General features: G+C 41.0%; 2 protein-coding genes across 2 annotated transcripts in view; one reads left to right on the top strand and one right to left on the bottom strand.

Annotated features, from left to right (window-relative positions):
- LHFPL2 (LHFPL tetraspan subfamily member 2) overlaps positions 1-4,708 on the top strand; it is a 78,740-nt gene extending 74,032 nt beyond the window's left edge. Inside the window, exon 3 of the mRNA XM_075182233.1 lies at positions 1,339-4,708. Within this exon, the coding sequence (XP_075038334.1) occupies positions 1,339-1,595 (257 nt within the window). The 3' untranslated portion in view covers positions 1,596-4,708. The remainder of the gene's footprint in view (positions 1-1,338) is intronic.
- SCAMP1 (secretory carrier membrane protein 1) overlaps positions 1-17,520 on the bottom strand; it is a 457,689-nt gene that overhangs the window by 397,803 nt on the left and 42,366 nt on the right. The gene's annotated exons all lie outside the window — the stretch shown is intronic.

Genomic DNA, 17,520 nt, shown 5'->3' with positions numbered 1-17,520 from the left:
TGAGGATCGGTCTTGGGACCTACATGGGCTCCTTGTTACCTCCTCCTTCTGTATTCATCTTACAACACTCCCCTAAATTGTAGCTTTGTAACCTGCAGGTAGGAAGCAGATTTGATTTGTTTTATGCACTTCTTCCAGAGACTGCAGTCTAATCTGATATCTACAGCCTTTGTAATTTGATAGTGAAAGCCTACTGAGTGCCCGTTTCTAAGGTAATACCATTACCTATTTAAAAGTCATCCAGATTTGCACTTTAATACATTCAATTATAGATCACATTTGGGACCCTGTATCACTCTGGCTTCTGATTTACAGAAACATTAGTGTCAAATACATATTAATACAAAATGCAGCTCACAAATCTTTCTATATTGCACAATCTACTAGGAAAGACTAAAGGAAACCAATGTGCAGCTATTGGGATATGATAGAGAAGTATTCCAACAAGACAACTAAACACTAAAATTGGTGGGCTGCAGGGGACATTTGAGGAGTAATTACTGTACTAAAAGTAGTAGATATGTGGATTGAAACATGATTGAGAGAGACAAAAGGCTATCCCAAATTAAAAAACAAAACAAAAAGCGTGATTAAATATTATTTGGGGGTTTTAAGAATTAAGATGATCAGACTTGATGAGCCACAAGGTTTTATGTGCTGTCAAATTCTGCTTCTATGTTCTTTAAAATATTTTCAAAATATACCACATACTCCGCCATGCAGGGACATGAATACCATGCGGTATGGTGGATACAGCACAGCAGAGCATTGTAAACTGGAAGGGAGCCAATTATTTGTCAGTGCGACGGTTGGGTGTTTTGTCTCCATTCCACCCCCAGCTGAGTGTCCGTAAAACAGAGGGGCCAGGCAGTATTGCACTACCATCGTCTCCACGTACAGAGACCTAATGTAGTCTCACACACAGACCTGCAAATAACTGGAACATTAGTAACTTATTAGAAATTAAATTTCTTCTTAAAAATGTTTGTCCATTTGGGAGTTTGAGGTTAATAAAAATGAAAAAGTTCTGAGCTGTTAAACTACTTTTCATCCAAAATATAGACTGAATGTTAAAGGGGTAATTAATGATTTTCCAATGTGCAAATAAAAAGGTTATTGAACTTTATTAATTACAAAATAATGAACACATTTGTTCCTCTGCTTGTTTGTTTTTTCTTAACCTGCAGATGTCACTGTTGTAACTGCAGTCTATAGAAAACACTGACAGCTAGAGCTCTCCATGTACTACGGTGGCAACAGTGACACCTGCTGGTTATAAAGGTGTATTTTCTTAGTGATACATGCCTTTTAATTCTTGTCCACTTTTTTGTTTTTCAGGTCTTTTTCTTATACTCGGCTTAATTCTTTACCCTGCTGGATGGGGATCCCAGAAGGTCGTTGGTTACTGTGGACATTATGCATCGGCTTACAAGCTTGGAGAGTGTTCCTTGGGCTGGGCCTTCTACACGGCCATTGGGGGCACGGTCCTCACCTTCATCTGTGCCGTCTTCTCCGCACAGGCTGAAATCGCCACCTCTAGCGACAAAGTGCAGGAAGAAATAGAAGAAGGGAAGAACCTTATATGCTTGCTTTAACTAGCAAGATTCATTATCCCTTAAAACTTATTAGACTTCATAAAGGGATTGACTTATTTACACAGCCAACAGCTTGCACGGATTAATAAGCAGTCCTGCTCTGCCATACGGCCTTTCTCTGGCATCTTACCCCTTCGTACAAAGATTGCCAGTGAAGCAGAAATGTGTCTGAAGTGTGGAGCGTGAGGACGTAATTGTTAATGCACAGCACATGGAAATGAAGTGCAAACATAGAGATCTGTGTACAATACTTGTCTAGTTTCTGGTTCTACACCTTCTGAAAAGTCACTTTAAAATGTTTTTGTTATTGCATAGCATAAAGCTGACAATGTGTCCTTCATCTGTTTGCATTGTTTCATGGACTTCTTGTTTGGAGAACTTTCAGTTTTTTGTTTTTTTTTTCCTTGAAGCCACTGCTTGCAAAAAGAATCTGTGCACTTCTCCAGACAGGTCTGTTAACTGGAATTTCTTTGCTGGTGTTCTGACGTGGTTCTTTATGTGGTGCAAATGAATGTTTAGATACATATTGAAATAATAATTTTAGGTATGGAGAGAACCACTGCAATAACGATAGGAAGGACTTGCATGCAACCATTTGAAGGTATCTTTTAAAGGGGTCAAAGCATTTGTTAGTATTCATCACTAACTGATCAGTGATTCCACTAACTGACCATTGATTATTGATGTCATGATGGTGTATAATACATTTTTTTTCAGGTTAATTACAGTCAGCGTGCAAATACATCGTCTCTGCGATGGTGGGTGGGGTTAAAGTGCACCTACCCCCTGCACGCAGGTGAGTCAGCCATTTTCTAGCCTCCACCAATATGCAGCCTACCAATTCCCTAGGAGCTGGTGATAAGGGACTCAAATTGAATTGATAGGCTTCATTCTCATACATATTAATTCAGCCCACAAAATGCTGCCTCCACTATCTGTAGGTGAGTAAAACACTGAAAGCCTATGTAATAAATTGCTGGTAAATGGTATAATAGGCTACACTCCATAGTAACCAATCAGACACACACTTTATTCAGTCTAGTGCAGGTCACACTTGCCAATGAAAGCAAATCTGATTGGTTACTAGTTACTATTGTACTTTTACCATCATGTTGCAGGCCACTCACTGATGCCCCTAATCCTGTTGTAATGTAAGGAAGATTCAAACAAAGACCTGTTTAAATGTAATGTATATAGTAAATGTATACATATACATGTGGAACTAACCCCTGGCGACAGCCAGTACTTGATTTGGGGGAACAGCCATCATTGTACAACCTTCTGTTATTCATTTGCTGGGATCTGAAAAGTACGCCATGCTTATTTTTGTAATTTTGAAAACGGGACGACATATCTGGTGCATAATACAGTCAGTGGTTCTGCGCTCCCCATTCATAAGTGCATAAATTCCTAATATGTGTAGAAGCCGATCTCTACATCTTTGTACTGTATCCTGGCTGTATGACGAGCCCCACAGCTGCTGATAGTGTATACTGGCCTAGAATGTAATGTATTTACATACTTCCCATAAATTCCTATGCATGTGTGTGATTGCAGGGCCTTTTAAATCAGTTTCCCAGTCATGTAGGAGACATCATGTAGGATTCTATGTCTGAGAACACATTATACTTTCCATAAGTCCTTAGTAGTGTGTACAGTAAATAGTATGGTTATTTAATCCTGATAACGCTACAGAACCCGTTCATTGTACAGTGTCCCAGGGCTTCTCCAAATCATGAATAAGGAAGGTCAAAGACCATTGAATTTCCTTTGATCGTTGCAGAATACTGCTAACACTTGTACCTAGGGTAAAGTAATGTGGGGATTGTGGTCTCACTGTACATGCTGATATGGTCCATTTAACTTCTCATATTGTAGTCTTATGTCCCCTAACCCGTTCTAGGACATAATCCAATTTCATGGTCACAGCAACTGGTTCACCGGTAATGGCAGGACAAAAAAACTTGACAGCCAATCAGATTCTGACACATTCCCTCCACAGCTGCATTGGTGATCTAGAAGAATGCAATTTAAATTTATTGTATTATTTTAACGGCTGATTCCTGATTTCTAGTATAGATTCCGAAATGTAACTTCCCCAACGCAGTTTTCTATACACCAGTTTTCATAAGTGTCTCCCAATGCATTCAGGAGCCACTAATGTGTTGCAGTATTGGTACAAACCAAAGCACCATTTATGGGTATATTTACTAAACTGCGGGTTTGAAAAAGTGGAGAGGTTGCCTATAGCAGCCAATCAGATTCTAGTTATCATTTATTTAGTACATTCTATAAACAGCTAGAATCTGATTGGTTGCTACAGGCAACATCTACACTTTTTCGAACCCGCAGTTTAGTAAATATACCCCTTAGACGCAGACTCATGTACCCATCTCCTTTCTACCTGTAACATACAAATTAACATGTTTTTAGTACATTTTCTTTTTGTCTTCTATGCTTGAAAAATCACATGACTGCATCTCCTTGAAGTGTCCCATTTTTTTAGAAAGTTGTTAAACAAATTGCAGCCTGGTTTTCAATGTAGAACAATTTTAAAATGTCTGTGGTCTGTTAATACTGTGTACACAAGCCATGTATTGTCTCGTGCCATAATTTCTCTTAATTTCTTTTGTTTTTTTTCTAATTTAGCTGTTGCATATTTAAATAACAAACAGAATGTCTGGGACTGTGTAAAATGATGTGCAATACCATGTGAAACTGTTAGTATTATGAAGGGGTGCGCCGTGTGCTGTACACAGTGGAGGCAGCCATTTTGTGTGGGCTGAACTAAATTTCATTTTATCAGTTCAGTGCGAGCTTGTTGACCTTACTGAGGCATGAGGTACCAGCTCCTAGTGAGTTGATAGGCTGCACTCTCATGTCTGTTAGCTCAGCCCACAAAATGACTGCCCCCCCCCTTCCATGTGTGCAGGAAATGGGGTACACTTTTTTTTTTCCTTTTTACATTCTCAAGAAACTCAACTGAAACTTTTGTACATAATCTGTTAAATTTTATGAAATGCCACAACCAAAATGTTATGCTTTTGATACTGTGAGTTCAGAGTCATTTGGAAACGAGGAAAAATTACTTTCATTAAAAAAAATAAACTTGTGTCAAAATGGTGTTTCTTCTGTATAATAAATGTACAGTCATTCCGATATCCCAAAGGTCCATAACCTTCCATTACTCACTCACTGACACTATACTCAGATCTTCGCAGCTTGTTGTACCCATGAATCCCAAAGTAGCTGCAATTCACTTTCTTTTACGTGTGTGTGTGTGTGTGTGTGTGTGTGTGTGTGTGTGTGTGTGTGTATATATATATATATTTTCTGCTTTTATTGGTAGAATCTGTGTCACAAGCACAAGGGGTATATTTACTGTATAGCAACCAATCAGATTCTAGCTGTCATTTTGTAGAATGCACTAAATCAATAACTAGAATAGGATTGGCTGCTATAGGCAACATCTCCCCTTTTTCAAACCAGCAGTTTAGTAAATATACCCCCACAAGTTTGGGAACCCAGGACCTCAGTCCTTCCCACTCTTACCACATGGTCCATTACTATGAAGGGGGGAAAAAGCGTAAATCCCCTGTGTGTCTGAGGTTAACCAGTCCATCTCACATTCTTTCCCCACTTTCTCACCACTGTGTCCAGCTGCAGCATTTATACAGGGAAAAATACATTTTACAGCTGAGGCAAGGAGAATGGAAAGTGTGACAACCAGTTTTATTTCTTACATTTAGAGGATCGTCTGCAAGTAACATGCCAGTGTGGTGCGTCTGACGGCTGAAGGATTTCTTTCCAAATTCTCTTTACCACTAACATTTTATGTTGGAAATGGATTGTATGGGTTTAAGTGCACAATTAATTTGGTTGAGAACAGGAATTGCACATTTCAGCTGTACATTAATAGAAGAGAGGTTTCCTTTGCAGTAAATGTCTGAAGTTCTTTTCATCTGTATACAATGTGGCAGTGATTTATAGCAGACGGTCATCCTAGCCCTGCAGTAGCGTTCGGATATTAGTTCTTGCCCCCAGACTCCAAATAAGAGAGTAAGAAAGGCTTAGATTTCTGTTTCCTGTGGGACTGCTGTGCCCCTTACAAGTGCTCCATCTATGAACTGCTCATTCAAGTCTCTAGGAAAAAAATAGTATAAGCTTAATACTGAGCTGGAAAGAATGGTAGTTTTGGAGCAGGAATGTGGAAATTGGCAGGTCAAATGTATCCATTTAATCCTTCAGGAAACTAATCACTCTGCCATGTTACAGCATTTGTTGTGTCGCTCATACATGCAGTAGGAACAGTAGGGTCTGTCAGACAGTTAGTGTGATATGTGGTTTACTGAGAAACTGATATCTTGTATTGTTAGGGGAAGATCAGATGGCACAGTGGTTAAGATGTTATGTCTATCGCATTATCGTCACAGCTGATGCAAATAGCTAATGGCGCGGGACTTCAAGTGGCCTCAGCGGACCAGTGCGTTCCAGAGATGTTAGATTATTAAGCCCTACCAGAAACATAGTTGTTACATTTGGGCCTTGAGCATTATTGCACAGTTGTTATTTTGGCTGGTGCTACAGTAACAGAATATATTACTTGTACCAGTCAGCATGCAAATGACATTTATTGACTAACTGATTACATTCTGTATAGCTTTTATCACACTAGTTGTGTGTGTTTTTTTATTAATTTCAGATTTACATATTTTGTAAGTAAAATAGTGTTGTGTTTTTTTTATGAAGTTATCAGTGAAGAATATTTTCTGTGATTGGCAACCTTGTCTCATCCCCTATTTAAATATTCAGTGACTAATTTCCAGCTATGAACATTCTAAATTGTGTGTGTGTGTGTGTGTGTGTATGTAAATTGTTCAACATTTCACTAAAAATATTCAATAGTATGTACTATATGTGATTAGAAAATCGCTTTTAAAACCAGTTCTAAACATGGGATACATTATCCCTTATAGCATTATACCTCCCAATATTACGCATTAGAACACACCACCCCCTTGTGCTGAAAAGGGAAGAACCACAACTGCAATAGATCAAGTGTGTCCCAAATACTTTATTAAAATATAAGAATCACACTTACAATCTCTAGATGTAATGTAGGCATACAATGGGTTACACCAGGTGCTCTCTGCTATGTGATTTGAAAAACCTACTGAGTTGACCAGGACAAGAGGTGTAATGGCCTTGGGGGATCCCAATAGGTACAGGGGAGCAAGCACCAGACATAGTGAGGAAGGATCAAAGTAGGAGGCAGAGCAATAAAGAATGGTGCTATAAAGACCAAGGGAGTGAAGGGGGAGGATGGTTAACTGTATCGAAAGCGGCAAAGAAGTCCAGGTGCAGAGCAGGGAGATGTTGCCCTTCTACTTGGCCAAGAGTAGATCGTTGGCCACCCTTGGTAAGGGCAGTCTCAGTGGAGTGGAGACAGTTGGAAGCCTGAATGTACAGGGTGAAGGAGAAGGTGAACCGTGAGAAAGTGTTTAAATGGTTGTAGATGAGCTGATCAAGAAGTTTGTAAAGGAATGTTAGTGTAATTTGCCTTTCCTCTCTCCAGCTTCCAACCCATATCCTATTTGCAATTACTATGCCCTTGTACACAGTTCAACAAAGCTATGACACTATAGTGTATTTCTTTGTAAAAGCTGTTACGGGAAACTTCATTAACCTTCATTAGCACTTCTGCATTACAGCACTAGGGTCATGAGTTCAATTCCCAACAATGGCCTTAATTGAGAGGAGTTTGTATGTTCTCCCCATGTTTGCGTGGGTTTCCTCCGGGTGCTCCGGTTTCCTCCCACACTCCAAATACATACTGGTAGTTTAATTGGTTGCTAACAAATTGACCCTAGTCTCTCTCTCTCTGTGTGTGTGTTCGGGAGTTTAGACTATAAGCCCCAATGGGGCAGGGACCGATGTGCGTGAGTTCTCTGTACATCGCTGTGGAATTAATGGTGCTATATAAATAAATGATGATTAACCTCTGCGATCAGAGACAAAATAGGTATCTAGCATTACACATATTATGTGATGTCCCCTGAAGTGATATTGATTGTGATTGTGGGGCCATTTTCAATATGTATAAGTCAGACCAGGATCACCCACCTGGGGGCTGCATGTGAACCATGCACAGATTGGTTGAGAGACGAATGGAGCGAGGGAGGTCGTTCCAGTGAAGGGGGGCAGCACGGGAGAAGTCTTGGATTCTAGAGTGGGAAGAGGTGATCAGAGTGGAGGAGAGGCGGCGATCATTGGCCGAGCGCAGGGAGCGGGCGGGAGTGTGAATGGAGAGGAGTATAAGTCAGACCCGGATCACCCACCTGGGGGCTGCAGGTGAAGGCTGGTGGACCATGCTAAGCCTGCTGTCCGCCACTGAACTAGAGTCTTTAAAGTCTTTGGAGAGTGCTACACCTGAAATAAAAGTAGTTATGAAATGTGCCTGAAAATCTTCCCAACATGTATATGGAGAGTCTTCAATAGGTTCTGGTTTCCTCTGTAAATCTTGTCTGAATTTTGGGTAAAATATGTTAGAGAGCAGTAGATATTAAGTATATTTTGGATGAAGTTTGGAATGACATGAAAAACTGAAGATGGAAGACCAGCTTTAAATCTTAACATAATTGAGGAGATGAAATTGGGATAAAGGAGACAAATCATAAAGGGGTTAGGTCTTATAGCTACAAATGTGGGTCTAAACTCTGCTGATGTACCCCCGTGTGATCATGGAGAAGTTGTGAGTAGAGCTACTTGTCCCATAAATGTGGCAAAAACCTTTTAGAATAGGGACGTACAAGAACGTTTCTTTACACTGTGTGGATTCATTTTTAATTTTTGTTAATTTTAACTGTGCTGTTTGGAAATTCTTTTACATAACAGGAGTATAAAGCATTATACGCAGTCTAAACCCAAGTGGTCATGGTAGAATTCCTCCAATGAGTCTCCTGTAAGAAAACTACAAAGGAGTTGTACAGTTTCAGAGCTTTAAATACTGCACTTGATTTCCTTCACCTGACTTTCCAAGACCATCTGCTTATATGAACCATTAATGAAAGAAAAGTTACGAAAGGTCTTTGAAGGTAGAAGCAACTCACCAGATAAAAATTAATAATCGTTACAAATTCACAACCTGAGGGAAAGACTAAGAAATTTGGACAAGCACAAATAGAACACAAACACCCCTCTCCCAAACTTCAATCTAAGTCTCAGTCTAACATCCTCTCATTAAGAATGGTCACCACAGACGTAAGCACAATGTCTAGAAATCCTGGACCTCTCAATTGTTCTAGGAATTTGAGTCTTAATGAAAATTGGACTTGATATTATACATCCTCCTATTCTTTTCATCCTATAGGTTTTTATGAATTGAATGTTGTTAGTGTGTATGCCCCATAGTCTATTTCTCTGTCTTATAAAGAAAATGGTTGGTGCAGACATGGGCAGTACTTAATGAGGTTTACAGACCTGGAAGCCTGTGAATGGTTCTGCAGATTGGACAGTTCAGTCTATAAAATCAATGCTCTGAAACCCCACTGGTGCGCTCCACCTGCAAATATCGGTAACAGTGGTGCTTAGGTTGTCAAGTGAATACAACAAGTTAACTGGTGATCTCCTACAGAGCTGCAGCAGTAGAGAAGCGGGGTCACGTAGAAGCAGAAGTAACATTAGATGAGATCTGGATAGATATAGAGGTGTCTGGTCTGTCGAGAAATAATTTTGAGATTCTCTGCAAATAAATCGTTATCACTATAAGATTGTTTCTATTCCTATGAAGGAAGAGGCTGGTTAGTTGTCACCTGCTTCAGATGGCATTAGTAAAAAGAAATATATCATTTTCAGGTTCTAAGCAGAACAGGCAACTTTTATAAGCGTACTACTGCTGAGCACAATGCTACGCAATAATATCCGTGATGTAGGGTGGATCAGTTTTGGTGTAATAATTACAACACTTACATAATTACAATTCACAACTCTTATATGGTGTTAGCTCTACTAGCTGCCTTCAGTGACCTTCCTTTATACTGGCTTCTTCCATGGTTTTGGATGTAGTAATCAAGCAAGTCTATTATTGTTAATGATACACTTGACCTCTCCCAGTGGATTGAATCCGCTACTCATCAGGATCGCCACTGTCTTGATCTTCTTTTCTCTAGACCATACTCCGTTTCTGATTTCCTTAACACTCCTTTCCCCCTCTTGGATCATCACCTTATTAGCTACTCGATCACCCCCAGTTCTTTACTCTCCCTAATGTCTAACTCTTCCAAGCCTCAGGGATATCAACTCTATTGATCTTCAACAGTTTTCCACCTCTCTCCAACACGTTCTCTCCCCAATTTCTACATTTTCCTCCCCTGATCGGGCAGTACCCCATTTTCACCAAACCCTAGCAACTGCTAAAGTAACACGAACTGTACAAAAACTTTCTCTTAAAGCAGAACGTCACTGGCGTAAATCTTGTACCTCTAATGATTTCATCACATATACTGGTATCTACCACTCCTATAGCAATGCCCTGGACACTGCAAAACAAACATACTTCAAATCTCTCATCTATGCTGAGGCTTCTAACCACAAACGCCTTTTTAACACATTTACATTTCTTCTGAATCCTCCCACTGTTAGGAACCCCTCCAGCCGGCACAACACAACCCAGAGTCTACTCTGCCAGTCAGGTGTTCACTGGAGCCCCTGATGGTGGGGACAGACTGGGCTGCAGACTGACAGGGTCGTGAAGTGTGTACCGGCCAGGGAGAACCCAGGCAAGCGGAGTAGAATCCAAGCAGAGGTCAGGGGCCGGCAGCAGACAACGGTACCAATAAACAAGCAGAGGTCAGGGGTCACAAGCAGGCAGGCAGGTCGGTATTCAAGCCAGAGGTCAGGGTCACGAGGTTCACAAGCAAAGTCCAAATCCAAGCCAAGGGCCATACACGGGTAAACAACAGCAAGTCTAATAGACAGGAACAGGGCAGAGAGCATGCTAGCAGACCGGATACAGAACTATAACCGACAGTGAGGCTGCAAACCTCACTGCCTTAAGTACCAGTACCAGCCAATCAGAGCCTGGCACTGAGATCACATGGACAGGGGTTCAGAATTACTAAAATTACTTAATTAGCCCACAGGCTTGCTTATCCCCGCGCACGCGCCCGGCTGTCCCCAGCCGCCTTGGCAACGGTCGGGTAGATCCAGGAAAATTACGTGACGGCCGGGACTCCTGCAGTAAGGAGGTGAGAGCCGCGGCGGTGCCCGTGGCCGCTGCGACTGCTAACACCCACCCCGAATCCTCCAACTACCATCAGTGCCCTGGATCTTGCTTCCTATTTCAAGGACAAAATAGTTAAGATCAGACTTGAAATGGTATCATCTCCCTCGACAAGCAATCGGCTCAATTTCTTTGTAGCACCCTCCGACACTCTCTCTTCATTTGATCCCACAAATGAAGAGGACGTGTCTACTCTCTTCTCATCTTCCTACTCTACCTCCTGTCCTCTTGATCCCATCCCTCACAAATTAGTAGATCCCTGTCTCCTGTGCTCATTCCCCCTCTAACTAAAATCTGTAATCTATCTCTTTCTACTGGTATTTTTCCATCAATATTCAAGCATGCAGTGATTACTCCCATTTAAAAAAAACTAAATTCTGACCCAAACTCTCTCTCAAATTACCGCCCCATTTCTCAGCTCCCATGCCCCTCCAAGCTTCTCGAGAGAATTGCTTACACTCGCCTCACACTTTCTTACAGCAAACAACCTATTGGATCCTCTTCAGTCAGGCTTTCGCTCTCAACACTCCACAGAGACGGCGCTGACCAAGGTTGTCAATGATTTGATCACAGCAAAAAATAATAACCATTACTCTCTTCTAATTCTCCTGGATCTCTCTGCTGCATTTGACACTGTTGACCACTCTCTCCTCATACAAACGCTACAATCCCTAGGTCTTGAAGGCACTGTCCTATCCTGGTTCTCATCCTACCTATCTAATCACTCTTTCAGTGTTAATTTCTCTGGATCCACCTCTGCGCTTCCTTTATCAGTTGGAGTACCACAAGGCTCAGTCCTAGGTCCTCTGCTATTCTCTATCTACACCACTTCTCTTGGAAAAAAATAAGCGCCTTTGAATTTCAGTATCATCTCTATGCGGATGATACACAAATCTATATATCCCCTCCTGATCTTTCACCATCTGTGTTGTCTCGCGTTACGGACTGTCTTTCTGCCATTTCATCTTGGATGTCTACTCGCCAACTCAAACTCAATCTTTCAAAAACTGAATTAATAATATTTCCACCCAAAAACAGAAGCTTCCTGCCTGACATTCCTATTTCTGTTGATAACATGACCATAAATCCACCCTGCAAGCTCGCTGCCTAGGTGTAATCCTTGACTCACAACTATCATTTATTCCCCACATCAACTCCATATCTAAATCATGTTACATACACCTAAAGAACACCTAAAGAACATTTCCAGAATACGCACATATCTCACACAAGACACCGCACTCATCTCCCGCATCGACTATTACAATTTCCTCCTTACTAGTCTTCCCAAAGTCAGACTTGAACCCCTACAATCTATTATGCACGCAGCGGCTAGATTGATTTTCCTTGCAAACCGTTCTTCCTCTGCTGAGCCAATCTGTCAGTCTCTACATTGGTTGCCTGTATTTCAACGAATCAGATATAAAATTCTTCTACTAACATACAAGACCGTCAACAAAATTGCACCAACATACATTTCCTCACTTGTCTCAAAATATCTCCCAACTCGACACCTCCGTTCTGCACAAGATCTGCGTCTCTCTTCCACTCACATCCTCCCATTCTCGGTTACAGGACTTTTTTCAGGGTGCGCCCACTTTGTGGAATTTCCTCCCTCGCACAATAAGACTTTCCGCTAGTCTCCAAACCTTCAAGCTTTCTCTGAAAACCCACCTCTTCAGACAAGCTTATGATATTCCTCAACCACCATCTTAATCTCCCCTATTACCACCCTCTACACAGCTAACACAAGAAAACAATCCTCTGACCAACATTGGTACACACAGAACCCACTCAATACTTTTACCCTTGCATTCTAGCTGGTCCAGTGTGCAATATGATGTAGCACATGCCCTTGTGTTTCAAACTCCCATTGTCCCATAGATTGTAAGCTTGCGAGCAGGACCCTTTTACCCCTCTGTCTGTATGTATTACCCAGTATTGTTTAATTAATATTTGTTCCCAATTGTAAAGTGCAACTGAATTTGCTGGCGCTATATAAATAAATGATGATGATGATACAATGAGACTTTTAAGGTACGTTAGAGTAGGGTCTAACTTGTCACTCCATCTGTGTGTACCCTGTTTTGAAGTGTGCAGAGGCAGAAGGACCTGTAGACAGGTCACCATTGGAATGCTCCCAGCACTAGGGGCTCTATCAGGAGATGCTGGTCTTGTGGGAGGCAGCGACCTGTCCATTCCTGTGATTGTGTCAGTGATCTCTAACAACACTCAGAGATGTGAGCCCCCAGCAAACAGACATGGGATAATTGTGGTGTGAAATGCACCTATATATGAAAGGAGGTTCATACATCCAACTTGTTTGTTAATGCTATTGGCATTAACTAGAAGGCCAAGTGTGCTCTGTCCAGTAACTTCTGTGGTTTTAACGTGTTCTACTTTTCCCAAACCAAGCCCCAATTCCTTAAGAGTCCTTCTTTAGAGGATTGAAATTGGAACTGTCCCATAAAAAGCAGCACGGTTGCTTAGTGCTTAGCACTTCTGCCTCACAGCGCTGGGGTCATGAGTTCAATTCCCAACCATGGCATTATCTATGTGGAGTTTGTATGTTCTCCCTGTGTTTGCTTGGGTTTCCTCCGGGTGCCCCGGTTTCCTCTCACACTCCAAAAACATACTGGTAGTTTAATTGGTTGCTATCAAAAATTGATGTGTGTCTGTGTTTGTTAGGGAATTTAGACTGTAAGCTCCAATGGGGCAGGGACTGATGTGAGTTCTCTGTACAGCACTGCGGAATCAGTGGCGCTATATAAATAAATGATGATGATGAAATATCTGGAATCTGAGGTTATTTATCAGCCTTGGTGATAATGAACCAGTAAGCTGTGGCTCTCCCATTTTTAAGGTCACATGCAGGGCCCGATTAATGGTTCAGGCCGCCCTAGGCTAATACACTTGTAGCGCCCCTCGCCTTCCACAGCAGGCTAATACGCGGTAGGTAAAAACAAATTTGTCCTAATTTAAAATTCTGTTTCCTTTCCCCCCCCCGACAAAAGTTTATGTTCTTTTATTTTCAAAACTCAACTCTACAAGACTAAAAGGGTCACAGCAATCTTTGTCACTCGTTTTGTTTTCATTAAAATCAGAATGAAGACAAGAACAAGTGTTACTCTGGGAGAAAGGGGGTCTGAGGTACCTGTGCCCGTCACTATACTTGTCTCTCCTACTCACTTACCCTCCAGGGCTGCCCAAGGATGACTCATTGCCTTCAGCCTTGACCATGGTAATACGTCATAAAATCTTGCTGCAATTTTCTTTCAGGTTTTGTTTATATTTTGGAGAACAACTATTCTCTTATGTTTTAAAATTAATTTCAGTTTGTATGTCTCCCTGTCACAATTTTGCTCCCCCTAAAAGCCTTGCATCCTAGTCAGCCTATTGGATAATCAGGCCCTGGTCACAAGTGATGCCTGGGCCGAAGTTTCTCTACGTCTGCTGTGTCTGTCACATAGAGGAATCTCTTGTACGTTATGTACTCGCTGACCCCCTCACAGGATTATGCAGATTCCTAACAGCCATATATAAAAATATATCTATTGATGGTGTAATCTTGGTATGAATAAAATCTATTCTGTATTTTGTTTCATTGTCTTCATTCTATTTGGTAATAATTGTTATGACATCATCAGTCATTTTGTTGGACTTTCCAAACAATGACTTATTTATATCACAAGATTTGGCTTTATTGTAAGGTCATAGTAAGGCTTCTTATTCTGGTTTATAATTAAATCTTCCTTGCAGTTCATCTGTTTTATATTGTTGTATTGGCTACAGTTTTCATGTCTCAGGCTGTGAGATACCAGCACTCAGTTAGTCAATAGTTCAGCATTATGCTTCCAACCGATCACCGTTGGTTCCTAATAATAATTTGTTACTGAAATAGTAAATGGACATTTCTTATCAATTCAACATGTAACAATGAAACGAAGGGCGAGATGGGGGGGGGGGGGGGGGCAATGCCCTGGACACACACACACTTCTTGTAAATAAACCAGTTCTTGCCAATTCCTCAGATACATTGAGAGAATATATAAATTGCCAACTGAGGCAATACGATGTATATTCACAGTCACTTGTTCATGTTAGCACACCCAAGACTTCTCCAAGAAGAAAGCACAGAGCTGGAACTCTGGAAATATTATTTATTTTTTTTTCTTTTAAGTGGGAGGTTGGTGCTAATTTCCATATTTGTGTAAAAGTCCTTCCCACCACCTAAATTATTGATCTGAATTAATAAATAAATTGGCATTAGATGCAAAGCAGGCTACAACAGGATTTATTTACACCTCTTATGTGCTTACATATTACTGTTTGAGTATCACTCTCCTCTTCATAGAATTTCATTTGCTCTCACAATATACATAACACTGCCAAAACCTTTTTAGGTGACCAAAGTGATTATGTAACTGACATAATTATGTATAAAATATCCATTTATTCAGAAGTATACATAAAGCAGTTTGAGAAAAAGTGATATATTGTTTGTATTTATCCAATATCCATTGTGCATTGTTCTCAGAGCACCTAGACCAGTGGTTCCCAAAGTATGCGCCGCGGCGCTATCACAGGGATGCCACGGCTGGGGCAAAAAATAAATAAATAAATAAAAGAAAGTACTTACCAATCTGGCGGAGCCCGGGACCCGGCGTCCTCATCCCTCCTCACAGTTCCTTTCTCATTGAATGTTGGGCATGATGTCATCACCCCCCACATATTCAGTGAGGAGCTGTACTGAGAGGAACAGGAGGAAAATAGGCCAAGTAAGGTATGTAAAGGAACAGAGAGGAAATAGTGATAGAAAATAGCGATGGGGGGGGGAAAGAAAGAGGAAGGTCAGTGTGATAGTGAAGGGTCAGTGTGATAGTGAAGGGTCAGTGAGCATGAAGGGGGCAGTATGAGCATGAAGGGGGCAGTGTGAGCATGAAGGGGCAGTGTTATGATTTTAGTACATATTGTTTTTATTTTGTTTGATCTTATTCCTCTTGATAGCTCCTATTATAGCTATTCCTAATGACAGCTGTAAATAGTTCTTTGACAGAAATATAATTGAAAAAAAAATATATAAAAATATTATTTTCCCCTGGAATTATGTGTATTGTTTTTGCAAACAACCTAATAAATATTTCTGCCCTGACCTAAATACTTATTACGATAATTGGGGAGTGCTTTGTAATTATTTCCGAGGGGTGCTTTGAAAAAATGTGTCATGTACTGAAAACGTTTGGGAACCACTGGCTTAGATAATCATACAGATAAGTATCACCTCATCTCTTCCACATCACTGATGGAGAGCTTGATTTATCATCCGATTACCATATATTGTATAATTTAAAAGGGGGTTGATCATTCTGGAACTGAAGGTAGCCATTGAGCAGGGTACATAATGTGATTAGACAGTTTGCAAGTTAGCATTTATACGCTCTCTCCATCAGTGGCTTGAGTGAAGTTTACACACATTTTCCATTTCTTTCACAGAAATAACATCCCATTTAGACTGGGGCATATCGTCAATCAATGAAAAACTTGCTCTTCAGCAGCCTCTAGTGGACAATACATCACAATACATTCATTGAAGAGTTTACATGACAGATAGTTGGGAATTTTGGTACCTTGTAAATTAATATTCAGTAATTTTAGTTTATACACAATTGACCACACCAGTGATTCTAATTTAATATAGTTTAAATGTAAAATACAATGCAAGAGCTCAATGTTATACACTCCATTTACAAATAAATACAAAAACATCAGAGATCTTTACATTTTGCCGCACGCCACAGCACCAGGAATTCTGGTAGAAATCTCCGCTCGGTTTTCCTTACACCTCTATGGGGTGCAAGGAAAAATGAGAAGATTTCTGTCAAATATCTGATGCAAGGTGGCTCTTGCACTGTGAGGACAGCAGGTTTTTAAAACCGAAGTTCACTAGGTTACCTGGCCCCCCTTAGGTTCAGAAATCACACAGGAAAGGTACAACGATATCTTTTATATTCTGTTGTTTTACTGTCAGAAAAGTAAACTGCTCACTTTTAACAATTGGTCAGTGGATCACCAGCGTCTATAGGAGGCCCAGCAAGGTTCCCCACCCACCTTAGCCATGCAAAACTCTGTCAAAAGAAGGTCCAGGGAGTCTTGGTGGTAAATGTATCAAGCTGAGATTTTCTGGCAAGTTTGAAAAGTGGAGATGTTGCCCACAGCAACCAATCACATTCTAGCTGTCATTTATTTAGTACATTCCACAAAATAATAGCTACAATCTGATTGGTTGCTATAGGCAACATCTCTACTTTTTCAAACCCGCCGGAAACTCAAAGCTTGATACATTGACCCCCTGGTATCTTGCGGTTCCCGGCTGCTTGGCTAACTCTCCACCAGAATGGTGGGGATCTGGGTATCAGTCTTCCCACTCCTATGGGCGCACCAATTTACCCAGAACCTGGCAAGTATCTGCCAGTGGAGTGAGGTGATAACAGGTCCCAATATGGAGCAACAGCCTCCTTCCCAAGATACAGGACAGTGATGATCACCGGGTCTACTGGTAAAGAACAGAACCTCAACACCAGTCACGAATCAATACTCAAATATAAGGAGCCACTCCCGGGAGGAGAGGATACTCATTCTATGGTC

The sequence above is a fragment of the Mixophyes fleayi genome, chromosome 1 (genome assembly GCF_038048845.1).
Source record: "Mixophyes fleayi isolate aMixFle1 chromosome 1, aMixFle1.hap1, whole genome shotgun sequence".
NCBI classification, from domain to species: Eukaryota; Metazoa; Chordata; class Amphibia; order Anura; family Limnodynastidae; genus Mixophyes; species Mixophyes fleayi.
The sequence above is the reverse complement of the archived record's forward strand: the minus strand, read 5'-3'. Positions and strand labels throughout refer to the sequence as shown.